Raw genomic sequence first — 18,061 nt, 5'->3', positions numbered from 1 at the left:
ATTGGTAATAAATTGGACCTGGCTTTCATATCTTACTGCTTGCCTTTGTTCCTGGGTACCCAGAAACCTTTCCAATTACTGGCTTGAAGGCACTTTTCAAGACCAAACAAATGTGTGTGTGTCTCCTAGGTGGTGAGGCTGCCTCTTCTGAAGGAGAATTTGCAGGAGGGTGTGATTTTACTTCTGCAGCGCAGCTTTTGGAGGCCTGACAGCTCTGGTTTGCGGTGTGCCATTGGAGTTGAGTGCAGTCGCCAGAACAGTCCTCGATTAAAACTGCTTCTCTTAAGGTTTCATACTATCCAATAAATTCCAGAGTCAGGCTGGAGGAGAAGGCAACTTTTTTTGTGCAACGTGATAAACTCCAGGCACCATATCAGTTTAAAGACCATGGAGCACATTACAGATCTTCACTGGATTGTCCACACCCACTGTGTAGTCTGGATTTGGTGTCTTCTGACTTCATTTGTTTGGACTGATTAAAGATGCACTGTGAGCCACATTTTCCTGGTGATGATGCTGTCAGAGCAGCTAGGAAACGGTAGGTCATCTGTGCTAGTGCAGGTTTTTATGCACATGGCATGCAGGCCTGTGTTCACTGCTGGTGAAAATGCATAGCTAATAGTGGTGACTATTCAAGAAACATTTTGTAGCTGAGAGCTTGCTTGATCAGGCATTGTTATTGTGCTCTTGGTATCTGTTGTGGTTTCTGTGGAAATAAATAGGAAGTGTTTCTTTTGGAGTGACCTGCATATTGCATATAACTATATTGGATCTCTGTGGTGTAGAACTTGTCCTGCAGCCTTCAGCTTGCTGATGTTATTAATGCAAAAAGTCCTGAACTCCAAGTTATTGTGACTTTGGGGCACTGCATCTGTTGAAACACTTGCAAAAGGTTGAAAAGTAGGCTTGCTACCCCTGAATCAGAATTTGAGGTTGACAGGTAGTTACATTCTTAAGATATTTATGGAAGAATGAAATCCATGGTTTAATTTTTAAAATTCCAAGGTTTAAATATGCAAATGCTCACAAAGTAACTGGGATCTAGATGGAACTGGAAGAAGTCCTTGCTAGGAGGCTGACAGGTGTCAGCAATGGGAGCATCTTTGTGTGAGGGCAGGGGCTTGGACTGAGGAACGGCCTTTTGGTTTTGCTGTGAAACACCGTTGTCATCTTCTCAGCTTTGAGTTGAAAACCAAACAATTTCTTAGAAGGGATTCTTAGAAGAACCCTACAGCTTGGTGGCTCAGCAAGTTGTTACCTCTATAAAGGCCTCTTAAGAAGCTTTGAAATGCACATAGGTGCAACAATTTTATCATGGCCTGTGTGTGAAAGGAATAGCCCTACCTCTTTCCCCGCACCCAGCCATGACTATTCAGAAAGATAGTGTGTGTATACAGCGGTTTTTTTTCTTCAGCAGCTTTGACCTTTGGACCTTTATCGTTACTGACTGAAGCGTCATAGTGGCATAAATATACCCGTCAGCTCAGACAGTGTAACCCTGGCCCTCATCCCAGTCTTACAGGCAGACTTACCAATGCCATCCTTTATCTGCCTTTGAAATTGCTTGGTCTGATTGGAATGATGACAGCATTAATCCTTTTCATATTCCTTCTACCTTGATTTCTTCATTACTAAACTATCCATCCTGCTTTCCTTGTGTTAATTCCATTTGAATTCTGAAGCCTCAGTGATGTGTGAGATTACTACTTACTGTCACTAGCTTTGTACTGTTTTAGGAGCCTGACTGCTTTTGTGGTGTGTTTGTGATGCTTTGAGACAAGGAAATGCTTTGTTTTGGACCAGAGCATGCAGAAAGTAACTCGGGGTGCTTGCACAGGCTTGGTTAATAACCTCTCCCAAGGGTCAGTCCTAATTGCTGACAGCATTGGATTCAGGGACTACTTCATGTTTGGGATTAAAAAAAACCCAACAGTTTGGCAGAACTTGTCTGCCTCTTCCTTTTGTCCATCTCATGTTGAAATGCAGTTGAAACGCTGCTAATATGGCTGTGTCAGAAGAGGCTTCTCTTGGGAGAAATGCCATTTAGCGTAGATTTAACCTGCAGTGATGCTGCCAAGAGTACATTCCCCTCCATATACAGGGTTAGAGCTCAATATGATGTACTCTGGTTTATTTAAAGGCTTTCTTCAAGATGCCTTTTTCCTGTTGTTTCAAGCATCTTCAAAACTGTAGTTGTCAACTTTGTGCAGTTTTTTTTTGCCACTGGAAACATCTGCTGTTATGAGGCAGTAGGATAAAAAGTGCCATTAAGATGTTAATTTCCTACCAATGCAGCCAAATTAATGAGAACTGGACTAGTTTATGGTAACAGCTTCAGCTGGTTGGCTTTCTTGTTAGGAGGAGGCTTTGTACTTTTCTTACAGATTCATGTAATGCATCATTTCTGTGTTTTGTTGAAACTGTGCAGTTTTTTGCTCAGCTTTCCTCAACTCTGTGCATACTCTAAGGAAGCCTGAAAATTTAAAAGATATCTATTCAGACTTGTTTCTTGTATGGCTGCCTGAAGAATAGTTGTCATAAGCTCTTTGAAATCTGGGGAAAAAGCCAAGGACTGTTACATTAAACTCTAGAAACTGCTGTGCTTTTAAATTTTTTATCTGGAAGTTGTATATGAAATTACTTGGACTACCAGTCTTGCCCGTAGGACTACTGTACTTGCAGGATTTTGGAGATGTTCTTTGGTGTCTAATGGAAACTGACCTCGACGTAACTTTGTCATGAGACTGTGGAAAACAATGACTGGTTGCAAAGCACTGCTTTGAGGTGATTTCAGGATTCTGGCAGTGCTTCAGGCCTGACACTGAAATTTTCTTATTGTCTCAGAGTCTGCAGTGCCTGGAGGGGAATTTGAGTGTCACTGTAAGGTGACATGGAGGACAAAAAGCTGAGGAAGGAAGTGGTTTTGTTAGTGAGTACCATGCTAAGGCTGGTGACCCAGTAGTCCATACATGTTAATTCTTTTGTTGACTTGTGATGGCTAATTGCTAGACGTGTCTTATGGCTTGGCACAGCCTCATAGTTGCTTCCCTGTAGGCTGTAGTTGTGTATCTTCACCTTTTCCCACTTTTGCATCAGACATGTATGCAGTCCTACATGCCAAGCTGTTGAAGATGGACAGTTGAACTCTGTGTATCTGGGGATGAAGGAATGATGGCTGCTGACCGATCATTTGCGTCACTGTAGAGTGTTTCAAGTGATGAAATACATGAATTGCTTGCGAAATGCCAAGTGGTTGAAATTGGTTCCATGGACTAATAAAATTTGAGAGAGAAGACAAGAATGTGTGAGAAACTTAGGGTGTTTTTTTTCTTCACTCTCCCACCCTATACTTCCTTACAAGTGTCTGACTTGCGTGTTCTGTCCTTCTTTCTGAGGGTATTGCACTTCATAGAATCATAGTATCATTTGAGTTGGAAAGAACCCTTAAAGGTTGTGTAGTCCAACTCCCCTGCAAAGCACAGGGACACCTACAGCTAAATCAGAGTGCTCAGAGCCCTGTCCAGCATGACCTTTAACGCCTCCAAGGACGAGGCTTCCACCACGTCTCTGGGCAATGTGTTTCAGTGCCTCACCACTCATATTGTAATAAACTTTTTCCTTATATCCAATCGAAACCTCCCCTCTTCAATTTTGAAAGCGTTCTCCGTTGTCCTGTCACAACAGACCCTGCTAAAAAGTCTGTCCCCTTCCTTCTTACAGCCCTCCTTTAGATACTCTCAGATCTCCCTGGAGCTTTCTCTTCCCCAGGCTGAACAGCCCCAGCTCTCAGCCTGTCACTGTAGGAGAGGTGTTCCAGTCCTTGGATTATTTTCATGGTGCTCCTCTGGATGCACTCCAGCAGGTCTGTATCTCACTTCCTGGCACTGCTCATGTCCTTCCCTGTCCATAACTGCTGGTGGAACAGGGAACAACTTCTGCCGGGGTTAATTTTATACTTATCTGCCCCCTGACTGTTTAACCATTCACAATTGTGCGTATGTGTGGATGTCCAGTGCCTGTCCTCTGCTTACAGTAATCAGTGAGAAGACCAAAATTGGCTTTTTGTTTCTTAAGCATGCAATGGTTAGTAGGAGAGAAGGTGGGGGAGATGCTGGCAAATCACAGGCTGTCAGTACCTCTTGGCAGAATGAGACTCAACGGCAAAGATCACTGATTTTTGCAGTCCAGAGAATGTTCAAATAAGTACACGAACAGAAAGGTCTGTAGTTATGATGAAATACTCAGGCAATTAACAATCAGAAAGAGTTAATGTACAGGATAATGGGTGATTATGTTCCTAATGGCTCTTTTATTTTCTCATAGGGTTGGCTGCTCCACTGCCTGGTATGCCTGTACCAGCTTGTAACAACCTAAACTAAAAGTAGTTTTTATTTCTTAAATTCAGGATCACTGATCTATGTGTGGAGACAAGAATAGATATTTTACATGCTGAGTGAATGATTCAGTTTGAAATTTGATCGAGGCTTGCTCCTGTAATAGAGATTAGCTTGAACTGCAGTTTTCCAACCTTATTTCATTGTTTTAAGAGAAGTCATTTAAATAATCAAATCTTTTAAACAATTGATTGCAATCCAGAAATCAAAACTCTTTTGGGTACAGTGAACCAGTTCTGTTTATAGCAAATGTGCCAGAAGTGCAAATGTGTTTACATAAAGAATTACAGAGAAGAGGTCCGTGACACCTAGAGGACAAGTAAAGTGCTTTCCTGTGTACCACAACATTCTCTATTATTTCCATATGAAGAGTTTGGAAATACCATTTCTCTGATCTCTTCCCAAGCTGAGTGTGTGAGAAGGAAGGAGTGATGAAGTTCTGCCTAAAGGTGCTGCCGTTTCACTTCTCCATCAGTTTGGTGGGAGCCTCATCTTAAATGTTTTACTCTTTGATAAGATTTGAAGAAAGAGTTTACGTGGTTCTTATGAGCTGCTGGGTAGTACAGACTGTGCCAGAAATGACGTTGTTCAAAGACAGACTTACTGTATGCTACTTACTTTCTCTCTGTTATTTCTTCATTTAACTTGGACAAATTCCTCCTACGTGCCTTGTGCAGCATAACATTCTTTAGCAGAGTGCCTTTTTACATATTATCTTGGAAGTTTTTACACAATACTTAACCGTATCTTCATTTAGAAGTTGATATGATGAGGAATTAGAAAATGACATAGTTTCCTAATTTATGCAGTGATTTATTTTTTCCTCCCTCCTCAATTCTACGTCTGTAGACATTAACAGGAAGAGTGTTTTCAGGTTTCTGCTGGGGAAAGGAGCAGAACGAAAAGCAGCCCTGCTTCTTGTACAGAAATGTGGGATTTGGAGATTCTATGCATTCTTTATGAGCTCAATGCCAGTAGGAATTAAGCTGAGGATTCTGTATTGTGATGATGGGTGTAGTTGATGTGCCAGCCATATCACTGTAGTTCATTTTCATGTACTAGAAGTGTTGAACTTCTTTATTTATGAGAAGGTGGTGGGTTTTTTGGTGTTTGTTTATTTTCATGAATGTACAGTGATTGGAGAGGTGGTTGGTAAAAGACTCCATTTCTTTCCTTGGCTGTGTCCATCACTGGTTTCTGTGGTCACTGCATCTCAAGTACTTGTTAACTTATGGTGAGTTTTATTTCATATAGAGGCTTAGATCTTTCAGATGACAGTAGAATAGCTTAGGTTTGCAGAAGCAAGTTAACACAGCACTATGCTTAGAATCACCACACCCTCAAAGCATGTCTGTGAAAGTTCACATATAGATGGTTTCTTGATAATTTGGTTACTCATAAAACTGTTATTGTTACCTTTTGCTGAATCCTCTCTGAATTGAAGAAAACCTGTAAAATAGACCATCTTTCTACACTCTGTATTTTTTCCCATAGCCTTGTTTTCAATTAGGTGCCCCGGTGTAATAGCTGAATGATCTGGAGGAACCCGTGGTTGAATAAAAAGTTAGGAGACTTCATTTTGTCACTGCATACTTAGCATAGCAGTTAAGTATCTGTGATCTTTTGTGTGATAGCTTAGTAACTCCTTTGGAGTGGTCTTGCCTAAGAGCATCTGCAGTGCATAGGTATCTTGTGATGCACTGCCCAGCGCGAAAGGGGAACAGACATGGCTCTGCTGTGTTTGTTGGTAAGGGTTGGGACAGGCTTTGCTTCGAGTGTGAGCTGCATGATCTTAGCTGTGCTGAGCTGAGGATCGCTGTGTTAGTCACTTGCAGTGAGCTGTGTCCTGCTTCAAGTGTGTGCCTTTTCTCTCTCTGCTATATTTTTAATGAATAGCAAGTTGAAATATTTATTACAAAGTGACTGCATAGTCATTCGTGCAAATGACACATCAGGTTTTACGCTTCTGTTTCTGAAGATTACTGGGTGAGCTGTGAGCTGGAGTAGAAGTACTTGCTTGCTGCTGGGAGACCTCTCTGAGAGGCTCCAGACCATCCTGCATAGACCTCAGCAGGCTGTTGCCAAAATGCCTTTCTCTTAGCTTGAAGTATGGTTCACCATTCATGGTGCCTTTTGTCACAGCACTCCTTTAATTTATCTGTATTTATCACTGAAAGATGATGACTGTGCTAATTCAGATTGTTCAGTGCTGACTGCGTATTTCCACAGGTTTAACTGCATTGGTCGCGACAGCTTGCATTTGTTTTTACTTGAAGGAACTAACAGGGCTTTCACTTTATAAACAGTGCAGTGATCACCTTTCGTAATAAATCTAGTACCCTGATTAAGATGTTCTGTGCTAGCGTGTGTACTTTCAACTTCAAATGTTTATTTTAAAACAGATTGTATGTAAAAGGCCAACTTTATTCTAAGTGTTATGTCAAGGTAGGCTTTGTATATTTCCAGTAGAAGAGTGGAAAAAGAGATGGATGTAATGAGAACATAACCTTGCCCCGTGTCAGTGGTCCCTTCAGCCTCCATGTTCGTTTGTTTGCTGTGGTGCTTTGCCCCAGCTCTGCCTGCTGGAGCTGGGCCAGAGCTGAGCTGCGGGTCTGTGCCGCCCTGCGAGCCGCTGCTGAGCTGGTGCTGCTCTCTTCTTCCCATCCTCACAGTCAGCGCCCCTGGCCAGCCCTCAGAAATCAGTGAGAGAGTGACAAATGCATTTTGTCTGTGTTAATCTGTGAACGTTCGCCATCCGTCCTTCAGAGGAGGGACTGAAGATCTGTTGTGGGCCTGATTTTGGAAGATATCGCAGAGCAGCTTCATAAAGGCTGTTTTCAGGGTGAGGTTGCACAGTTGTTGAACCTGATTTGGGTGCGGGTGGCTGCTGTAACAGGATACGTTCTCCTCTGCCCGTGACCAGAAGCCTCTTCTGTGAGGGAGGTGTGAGGGCTGCAATGATGTGTGCAACTGTGAGGCTGAATGGATGTCTGCTCCAATTAAACCAACCCTGCCAGAAAGCAAACACAAAAAGTAGTTGGATCAGCAGTGAATTGATAAACCGCATTGAGCAGCAGAGTGACAGAAAGGCTCTGGCAGAAGCGAGGAGCGCTGCCCTGTGGTGTCAGCTGCATTGGAGCTGCCTTCGGCTGGGCCAGGGGTAGGCCCTGAGGGGAGAGCTCCAGTGCTGCTGGTGGAGCTGCTGACCGGGGTGGAAGTGTTCACCTGAAGGGCAACCTGCTGCTGTTTCTATTGTGTGTGCTACCCCTCTGACAGGTCATTTGCCATGCTCACGGGACTGAGTGTGTGAGCTGGTAAACATAGATGCTGAGAAGCAGCCTGCTGTCCTATGGTTTAAATCTGTGGGCTCTGCCTGTCACTGCAGCTCTTTCGTGCAGGCAAAGTGATTTTCTGACAGGGTATTTTTGGTAGTTCTTCAGGGGGAAGAGTGAATGTTTCACTTTCTCCCGTGAGTGCCTTGAGAAAAATGAGCTTTTCCCTAGATCAGGAGTTAAAATTGCCACTTAAACAATTTACAGAGGGATTAATTTAATGTATTTTGCTAATATTGTTTTGTGATTAGAGAATGGTACGGGGAAGTAAGGTATCAATGTATTTTTGGAAGAGGAGTGTTTTGGGAGATGGACTTTTCCAATTAAGTACAAAGGACACCTCCAATAGCTACTCTGCTGCAATCGTCACTGATCTCGGTTTCTTCATGCACTGACATGTGACCTGTGTAGGTATGTGTGTATGGTGGTGGTGTTTTTTCTGTCCACTCTGTGCATCCCACAGTATTCCAGTGGTAATCAAACCAGGTCCCCATGGTTCATCTGGCTGGGGACTGCCCAGCAGTTCTGCCTTCCTTGGGGGACAGCTGGCTGAACTCTGTCGCAGATCCAGAAGCCAGTCCTGCAGCTGCACTCTGCTGCCTTGTAGTATGAGGCTGTGTTCTGTGGCATCCCTGTCCCTCCTGCCTACAGCTGCCAAAGAGAATGTTCTGAAGACAAATGGCTTTTACTGTACTACCTTGGTCCATCTCCTAGGCAGCTTCATGTTGGATACTGAATGACACATGAGACTATTGGAAAAAATAGATTTCAGAGTAATACATATTCATGAAGCTGCACTATGGTTGCTGTGACAACCTCACCTCAGTCAAGATCAGTGTTTTAAACTTCTGTCTCCTATGTCTGGGTTTTTCCCTTAGAAGATGTTACACATTTTCCGCTTTTCTCCCAACCTTCCAACAATTTAAATTATTGTCAATTAATAGCTGCATCTAATAAAGCTTATAATATGTCCAAGCACAGCTTCCTGCTTCTTTCCTACTGGTGTTAATTGAGTGTTGTGGGAGTGGGGTGCTTTCTTCTGCAAGATGTCTTTAATGCTGGCAAGAATATTCCGGCTGGATTTTCACTGTCTGTTTTTCTTTAAACTTGAGGGGAGGAAAAAAGGAAACTTGAATTAACAAGTATATTTCTCCAAACCTTAGGTAGGTAGCCTAACTGATAATGTAATTTCTCATGCCAAAAAAAGCTGATCCCCATACAAGAGTAGTGTTTTAAGGGCTCCTGACCTTGAAAGGATTGGGTGCTTTTGACAGGTGTTACTCAGAAAATAGTTTGCTCTGTGTACTGGATGCATCCTGTTATGACTCTGGGGCCAGGGTAAGATAATTTGAGGAAGATTATAGCAGGCTGTGACATGAAGGCAGTGACTAATTTCTGGATGAGCTTGTGGTGAGTTGAGCGTGTGGAGAGAGCTTAGCTCTGAAGGTTAAGTTCTGCCTGTTGATGTGAGAAATTGAGGGCACTTGTGAAACCTTTGTGACTTTTGGAAGGCGTTTATATGCTGCTCTTGCCTGGTCTGACTGAATGTTTGGCCCAGAGGACTGCAGTTTGTTTCCAGTGAGTATAAAGTGCGTGGCCTTTTCCCTAGCTCCAAAGCAAGCAAGGATTATTGCTTTCGGAAACTAGCTGCCCACTTAGAGCGTTCCTTTCTGAGGCTCTTGGTCAGTGTGTGGGTGAGGTGCTGGTAGGAGGAGAACTGTGCTGGCTGGTGGCTGAGTTCTGGGGAAACAATGACATGGTTCTATACGAGAATTTAACCTATTGCGTGGTCTGAAGTGAGATGCATGTTTCCACAGTGGGATTTAGGATAGTGCTGTGCTGTGTCATCCCTTCCCCACTCTTCCGTGTCTTCTCAAATTGAGCTTAATGCCAAGTTTTCTTGAAAGATAACTTTATCTACACAAAACCACTTCCTGTTGTTCAAGAGAAGAAGCTGTAAATAAGGTTTGGTTTTCTGAACAGATTTGAACCTTCTGGAGAGCAAACTGGGAGAACTACAGGGGAAAGAGAACTGAACAGGCAGGGATCGTAGAACCATAGAATGGCCTGGGTTGAAAAGGACTACAATGATCATCGAGTTTCAACCCCTGCAGGGTTGCCAACCACCAGACCAGGCTGCCCAGGGATCTTACAGTGCAGTCAGTTGATCTTTCTCCAGTTAAAGTTTTTAAATATTAATAAGTACAAAATGTTCAGACAGTGACTTCAGTCCATTAAAAAGAAAAGCCGGAGGAATGTGTGTAGAAAGAGGGAACCTTTTGTGCAGAGCTCTGTACAGAGCTGCTCTTTAAATCTGTTGTAGGTGGAGGTGTTCCACTCAGGGTCCTGTTTTATTTAGACGTGTCCAGAAGAAAGCTTGCCAGGCCTTGTTTTCAGTGCTCTACCTGGTGACATATATGGACCGTCCACATAGCTTGTGGTGTCCCTGCTTTCCTGTCAAGAGAATACGCAGGATTGTTTCACTGAAAAAGAAGTGAATACCTAAAGTAAGCCTGATGCTGTCCACTCCCTCCATTTGCATTTCCCTCCCTCGTGATAAGGCTGAAACGTCCTGGTGTTGACACTGCCTGTGTTTGTTCACACACACAGTTGAGCTCTTACCGAATACCAGAACTCCCTGACTTCTGTAGAAAGACGTTTTGAGATTAAAAGGAGAATGTGAAGGAAAATGAAATGTGAAGATGAGAAGCAGGGGTATGTTAGATCTATTTTGGCTCTAATGTCTTTAGCTTTCTGAAATATTGTTTTTCTAGTGATAGGAGCACAGGTGCTTTGAGGGCTTTCTCTGTGTCGCAGTCTGGTGTGGCCTTTTTGATTTTATATATAGTTACACTATGATGTTGTAGTGTTTTGTGTTCTTTTTTTCTCAGAGTCCCAATGAATGTGTGCCAAGGGGATGCTGTCTGTGTAGTGCCTCTGCATTTCGTTATCAGATGAGAAGATTGCAAGGGTTGTGAAGCAGAGTTCCCTCTCTGACAAAGTGTACATCAGAATTTAGTTGCAGCATCTCTGCCTGGTCTAGCAGGCCATATATTCACACTTGCTGTGTTCTGGTGTCAAAGTCTGGATGTGAGAAAAGAAAACCGAAACCCTTAAGCGACTCGTAGGAAGCTGCAGGGGAACGACTTTTCCACATTCAGGCAAGTGCAGATCGTGTTTGCTGCTTCCACAGGGCTGCAAGGGCTGCTGGTGTTAGCTCGGGACCTGCCAAAAATCTGACAGTTAGTTGGGGGGAGGGGTGGGGAGCAGTGCTGTGATGAAGTGAGACTCTTTCCATAGTAGCAAGTCCTGTAACTGCTGATCGTTGGGCTGTGCAGGGCAGGCTGGCTCTGGTTGTTCTCCAGCTGCCTGAGGCTCACGGGTAGCTCACAGCTATCTTCATGCTGAAGCTGCTCTGGAAACACTTGCAGGAAGACTGCTTCAGATCTCTGTGATTTATATGAGAAAGTTTAGGAGAACTTGAATTTTTCTCCTCATCAGAAGTTTGGGATGTGTGCATATGTTATTTTGGGGATTGGAGTCTTGATAGCTTAAATGTCTGATAGTCTGATAGTTATTTTTGGTCAATTGAGGGTTTTAGTTCTAGGTCCAAATAAAGTCATCTCTTCTCTGGCCCTCTGTAAAAGAAATAGAACTTCAGCCACTAAGTTTTTGCATTAGCCAAAGGATATTGATTGCAATGGAAAAAGAAAATCAAAGGTGGTTTTGCTGTTTGAGCATTTGCTTGTTTTTTAAATGTGACAAGTACAGACCTTTTTTCCTAACCAAGCTCATCAAGTAAGTACATGAGCTGTTGCCTACCTTGTTACAGGATGATTTGGGAGCCAAGATAATTTTAACAGGCTGGTATTTAATTTTGCTGATTTGACCTCTGCCACTGCAACGAGAGAAATGAAAGCCACCTTCTTAAAAAACAAACAAACAAAAACAAAACATGGGTGCCTGAATAGCCTTGTTTGTAAGCACGTTAATGCAAGATAGCTGCACCGTATCATGAAGAGGGCCTGCTAGTGTTACGAGGTCTGGCTGCGGTGCCATGATGTTGGACCTAAATCAATCTTGCAGAGTCAGCGTCTGCCGTGCTGCACCCTGTGCTTAGTGCCACAGAGCTGGACGGGGGAAAGATCTCTCGTTGCTTGCATTTATACTGCAGTGCTTGTTTCAGAAATAGTCTTGTAAGAATTAGCATTTATTTTGCTTGAATTAATGCTTTATGAAGGTGATACCAATCTTAATTTTTGTATTATTTTTGTAGTATGCTAATGTGAGCAACTGCTGCCTTATGTACAGCAATGCAACGCACATTTGCAGTGTGCAAAGTTAAAATAGTTGCATTTCTTTCTGCTGATAGATAGTTTGAGAGAAGGATCTGCGTTCTTGCTTGTAGCTCTGCATATACAAAGCTGCCTGTCAGGTTTGATATTGCTGCCATGGGATCTCTCTAGAAACAGCCTGAAACTCATAGCTGAGCTGGCTGGGGCTGGGACATGGATGGGGAGCTGGGAGAGGGTAAGGGGGTGAATAGCTGTGGTGGTGAAGCAGGTGTTTTGGTATTTAGTTACTGTGTTTTACAAGACCAGATTCTGACCTATAAATAGATTTCTTTTTGTTCTGTAGAGACTTACTTGCTTCCTCATGCTTAGCTAGATTTCATCTGAGTCACTTGGAATCTCTGAGAAGCTTTTCTTCTAGTGAATGCAAAGCTATTGAAATGTAGCCATATTTATCGATCTTCATCTAAAAAAGAAGTTGCTTGTTACAGGAATAGGCTGCTGACATGAAAAGCCTATCTGAGAGCACATGTTTGGCTTGAGGCCAAAGAATGAACTTCTATAGGAGCTTCTTGGCAAGCTGAAGTTTTTCTTCTCTAGTATAGCTAAGCAATCTGGGAGCCTGTTACATTTGAACAATTTTTAGACAAGATGGTCATATTGTTTTATAATTTAGCAGATATTTCTAAGTGATAGTTTCTCGTTTAAATACAAAAATGCCTAGGAACACAATTCTGTGCTATTTAATCATTTAATGATAGACTTACTGAATAATAATTTTAGGAATTAATACACTGATGAGATCTTGCTAGCCTCTCCATTGCAGAATTTGAGCATGTTGTTTAGTGGAGTAATCTGGTAGTGTCTCAAACAAAGGTCTGCATTTTTAAATAAGCAGGTGCTTATTGACACTTAATGACAGGTACATCTGTTTCATTAGTAAAAATACAATAAGTGTATTCTTGGGCACATCTTTTGGCTTGGTTATTCTATGAGCAGGGCTGAAACACATGAATGGTCCCTAGGAGACAGCTGCCATTTGGACTTCTTGTTCCTGAATAGTGTCCCAGTGCAGGTAGATACAATCTTGGGCTTCTTCACTGGCCTTGTGGATCCTTCAGTTTTCATCCTTTGAAAGCAAAGCTAGAAGAAGAGTATCTGAGTTTGCTGTGTCTCAGTATTTGTGTTGCCTCTTGCTGCTTTTATAAGGTGTTGTATGAATCCACTCTAAGATGAAAACTGACTTCAGATCTCAAAATGGCTGTTGAAGTGCTGTATGTGCCAGCCTGTTGTTGGGAAAGGTCCTGCAGCAGCCCTGATCCTGGGGAGCAGTGAATGAGCATAATCCCAACAAGGAACTCTGAGGGTTCTAGCTGTGCTGAGGAAAGATGCCCATCTGCAACCTTGAGCCAACTGCTTTGTCTGTAGGAGGGTGGATGTGGCTTGGAATGCTTGTCTCTGTTGGTATCAGGCAGTGTGTGCCATCCTCATTTCTTCTTCATGCAGTGATGGAAGGGGTGATGGCTAGAGAAGCCTGGTTGAGAACTGCCTTCTTGTGGGTCTGACCTGCATACTGGGTGACATCAACAGAATGGTGATGGAGATCTTTGAGATGGAGGGAGCATAATGCATTTGTTCCAGTGCTTATCAGGGGTTTAAACTTCCCTGATAGCATTTGCTCTTCAGTTTCTATTAATAGCAGGGCCTGAAGATAGTTTGGGATGTGATAGCTGACAACTTTCTTCATCATATAGTCAATGAATGAGCAGAAGTGTTTCTATTTTAAGCTCAGCTTTGACAAGTAATAGAACTTCAAAGAAAAGCAGTTCGTAGAAAATAACCTTGGGGTGAGCTACTACAAGGGGTTGAAGAGGAAAAATAAACAGAGGGCTGCAACTCTGATGAAGGAAGATGTTTCTTTAGCTGGCTGTGCTGTGGGGAATTTGTATTAGTTTCAAATGGTTGGAGCTTGGTGTGAAGAGTTGCTGTAGAAGGGGAATCTGGAGAAAGAGGGAACGGTCTGCTTGAAAGAGATTTGTACAACTCCAGTCTTGTACCCTTGGTCTTGCCAAGGCTCCTCTTTCTTGCTGTTTATATGTCAAAGGTGTTGCCTGTCTATATCTTGCTTGTCTTTTTTATGTTGCATTGGTTCCTGGGATAATGTGATGATGTGCAATGCAGCTAATGCATTTCTTTTAACGATGAAGAGAATGTTGACCATAGGGAAAAGAGGATAGTAATACAAACAGATGCATCAAAACAGATTTCAATCCTGACAGGCATTCATTTGTGAAAGTTTTAAAGCATCCTCCATGTGAAGGCCTCTGAGCTGAGGAAAATAAATTGCATGAAGAAAAAAACTGGCTATTTCACAGTAGATGCCCATGGAAGCTTTCTGAAGTGGTGTGATCAAGGAACTGACTTTGAAGTTAGAGTTTGTGACCTTTGTTACCCAATGTGATAAGTTTACAACACTGAATTGGACTGAGTCAGGGGGCCCAGTTTAAATCATAGGTGGTACAGTGCAGTGTCTTAGAAAGCTAGAATTACGATGAGTTTACATATATTATTTCATCTTTCTTATATTGTCTTCTGAAAAGCAAAATGCTTCTATTGGTAGGGTTGAAGTATTTAAAGCAGGTATGAAAGAGGAAGAGGTTAAAATGAGGCTCACTAAAGATGAGCTGAGGGGAACAATGTCAGGACTGGGGATAAGACAAATGCTCAGCTGGAGTGCATGTACACCAACACGTGCAGCATGGACAACTAAAAGGAGGAGCTGGAAGCTGCTGTGCAGCAGGCAAATTATAGCTTAGTTGCTATTACTGAAATGTAGAGGGAGCGCCTCCACTGCTGGAGTACTGTCATGGAAGGCTGTAAGTTCTTCTGAAGAGATAGGCAAAGAAGGAGGAGCTATGTCATGGCTCTCTATGCTAGAGAGGGTTTTAATGTTGTTAAGATTGGGAATGGGAATGATGAGGTTGAGTCTCTGTGGGTAAGGATCACAGGGAGGGCCAACAAGGCAGACATCCTGGTGGGGTCTGTTAAGGACTGCCTAACCAAGATGAAGAGACGGATGAGGCATGGTACAAGCAGCTGGCAGAAGTTGTGTGGTTCACAGCCCTTGTTCTCCTGGGAGATTTTAACTTCCATGATGTATGCTGGAAATACAGTACAGTGCAGAAGAAGCAGTCTAGGTTTCTGGAGCGTGTGAAGATAATTTCCTGACACAGCTACTAAGAGAGCCTGCCAGGGAGGTGCCCTGCTAGACCTGCTGTTCACAAACAGAAAACGCCTAGTGGGGGATGCAGAGGTTGGGAGCTGTCTTGGGCAGAGTGACCACGAAATGGCAGAGTTCTGTATTCAGGATGGAGTCAGGAGGGGGAGTCAGCAAAACTGCTGCCCAGGACTTTTGGAGGGCAGACTTTGAACTGTTCAGGATACTGGAAGGGACGGTCCCTTGGGATTTGGTCCTTGAAGGGTAAAAGGATCCAGGAGGGCTGAATGCTCCTCTAGAAGGAGCTCAGGGGGAGTGCAGGAACAGGATATCCCCCTGTGCCATAAGATGAGCTGAGGGGCAAGAACACCAGCATGGGTGAACAGGGAACTTTTTGTAAGTCTCCAGGAGAAAAGGAGACTCTACCTCCTGTGGAATAAGGGATGGGCAACTTGGAGAGTACAAAGAAGTTGTTAGGATGTGCAGGGAAAAAAATCAGGCATTAACCAAGCTTGAACTCAACCTGGCCACCATAGTAAAAGAGAACAAAATGCTTTTTAATAAGTATGTTAACAATTAGAGGAGAGCTAATGAGGATCTCCATCCTTAACTGGATGTGGTGGGAAAGTTACTGCTGAGGATAAGGATAAGGCTGAGGTTCTCAGTGCCTTTTGTACGTCTGTCTTTAAAAGCCAGACCAACTGTGCTCAGAGTACTCTAGCCTCTGACCTGGAAGTCAGAGTAAGCCCCCATGATTCAAGTTAGAGACCTACCACTCCACCTGGACTGCCACAAATCCATGGGGCTAGATGGGATCCATCTAAGGGTGCTGAAGGAGCTGGTGGAAGTGATTTATCAACAGTCCTGGTCAACCAGAGGAGTTCCAGAGGGTTGGAGGCTTACCAATGTGACTCCCATCTATAAGAAAGGTTGTAAGGAAGATCTGCAGAACTACAGGCCTCTCACAGAATCACAGAATGGCCAGGTTTGGAAGGGACCTCAAGGACCATGAATTTCCAACCCCCCTGCCACATGCAGGGCCACCAACCTCCCCATTCAATGCTAAACCAGGCTGCCCAGGGCCCCATCCAGTCTGGCCTTGAACACCTCAGGGTCGGAGCATCCACAATCTCTCTGGGCAGCCTGTTCCAGCACCTCACCACTCTCTCTGTAAAGAACTTTCCCCTGATATCCTAGATCTTCCCTCCCTCAACTTAAAGGCATTTCCCCTTGTCCTGCTGTTATCTACACTTTCAAAGAGTTGATTCCCCTCCTGTTTGTAGGCTCCCTTTAGGTATTGAAAGGCTGCAATGAGGTCACCCCGCAGCCTTCTCCTCTCTAGGCTGAACAAGCCCAGCTCCCTCAGCCAGTCTTCATAGGGGAGGCGCTCCAGTCCCCTGATCATCTTTGTGGCCTTCCTCTGGACCCTCTCCAACAGCTCCCTGTCTTTCTTGTACTGGGGGCTCCCTGAGCTCAGCCTGACCTCAGTGCCAGATAAAGCCATGGAGCAGATTATCTTGAGTGAGATCAAATGGCAAGTGTGGGACAGCTGGGGGATCAGGCCCAGCCAGCATTGGTTCATGAAATGCAGGTCCTGCTTGACTACCTTGATCTCATTATGCAACTGAGTGACCTGCCTGGTGAATGAGGGAAAGACTATTGACATAGTCTGCTTAGATGTTAGTAAAGCCTTTGACACTGTCTCCCACAATATTCTCCTGGAGAAGCTGGTAGCCCATGGCTTGGATAGATACAATTTTTTTCTGGGTAAAGAACTGGCTGGAGGGCTAGGCCAAGAGAGTGGTGGTGAACAGGGTTAAATCCAGATGGCAACCAGTCGCAAGTGATGCTCCCCATGGGTCAGTGCTGGAGCCCATCCTGCTTAATATCTTTGTTGATAATCTGGATGAGGGAATTGAGTGCATTGTCAGCTAGCTTACAGATGATACCAAGCTGGGAGAAGTGTTGATGTACCTGGAGGTAGGGAGACCCTATAGAGGGATCTGGACAGGCTGGATTGCTGGGCTGAGGCCAATGGGATGAAGTTCAGCAAGACCTGGTGTCAGGTCCTACATTTTGGCCACAACAACCCCAGGCAATGCTACAGGCTTGGGGCAGAGTGGCTGGAAAACTGCACTGAGGAAATGGACTTGGGGGTATTAGTCAACATGTGCCAGTAGTGTGCTCAGACAGCCAAGATGGCATCCCAGCTTGTATCAGAAATAGTTTGGCCAGCAGGAGCATGGAAGTGATCAACCCTCTATACTCAGTACTGGTGAGGCCGCACCTTGAGTTCTCTGTTCAGTTTTGGGCCCCTCACTACCAGATAGGCATCAAGGCTTTGGAATATGTCCAGAGAAGGGCATTGGAGGTGTGAGGGGTCTGGAGTGCAGGTCTAATGAGGAGAGGCTGTGGTGGTTCTGTCTGGAGAAGAGGAAGCCCGTGGGAGACCTTATCGCTCTCTACAGCTGCCTGAAAGGAGGTTGTGGGAAGTGGGGGTCGGCCTCTGTTCTCGCATAACCAGCACTAGGGCGAGAGGAAATGGCCTCAAATTGCATCAGGGAGGTTGAGGTTGGATGTTTGGAAAATTTTCTAATCCCAAAGAGTGGTCAGATGCTGGAGCGGGCTGCCCAGGGAGGTGGTGGAATCACCATCCCTGGATGTGTTTGAGGCATGGTTTAGTGGGGAAATATTGGTGGTAGATGGGTGGTTGGACTAGATAATCTTAGAAGTCTTTTCCAACCTTGGTGATTCTATGATTCAGAAACCACAGAATTACAATTTTAAGACTAAATTTGTCTAAATTCGAGTACTCTTGCACGAGCT

At 44.0% G+C, this 18,061-nt stretch overlaps 1 protein-coding gene across 6 annotated transcripts in view; it reads left to right on the top strand.

The window, feature by feature from the left end:
• The window catches only part of GRAMD4 (GRAM domain containing 4), a 74,360-nt gene that overhangs the window by 8,392 nt on the left and 47,907 nt on the right, over positions 1-18,061 (top strand). Inside the window, exon 1 of one of the 6 annotated variants that reach the window (XM_052681139.1) lies at positions 10,312-10,441. The exons of 4 other annotated variants lie outside the window; for them this stretch is intronic. In XM_052681139.1, the coding sequence (XP_052537099.1) occupies positions 10,416-10,441 (26 nt within the window). In that variant the 5' untranslated portion in view covers positions 10,312-10,415. Of the gene's footprint in view, positions 1-10,311; positions 10,442-10,634; positions 10,888-18,061 lie in introns of those variants that run through there. One more of the 6 variants, XM_052681142.1, reaches the window with a different exon arrangement.

This window comes from Tympanuchus pallidicinctus, unplaced genomic scaffold, assembly GCF_026119805.1.
Source record: "Tympanuchus pallidicinctus isolate F22 unplaced genomic scaffold, pur_lepc_1.0 scaffold19, whole genome shotgun sequence".
Taxonomy (NCBI): Eukaryota; Metazoa; Chordata; class Aves; order Galliformes; family Phasianidae; genus Tympanuchus; species Tympanuchus pallidicinctus.
This window is presented reverse-complemented; position numbering and strand designations above follow the sequence as displayed.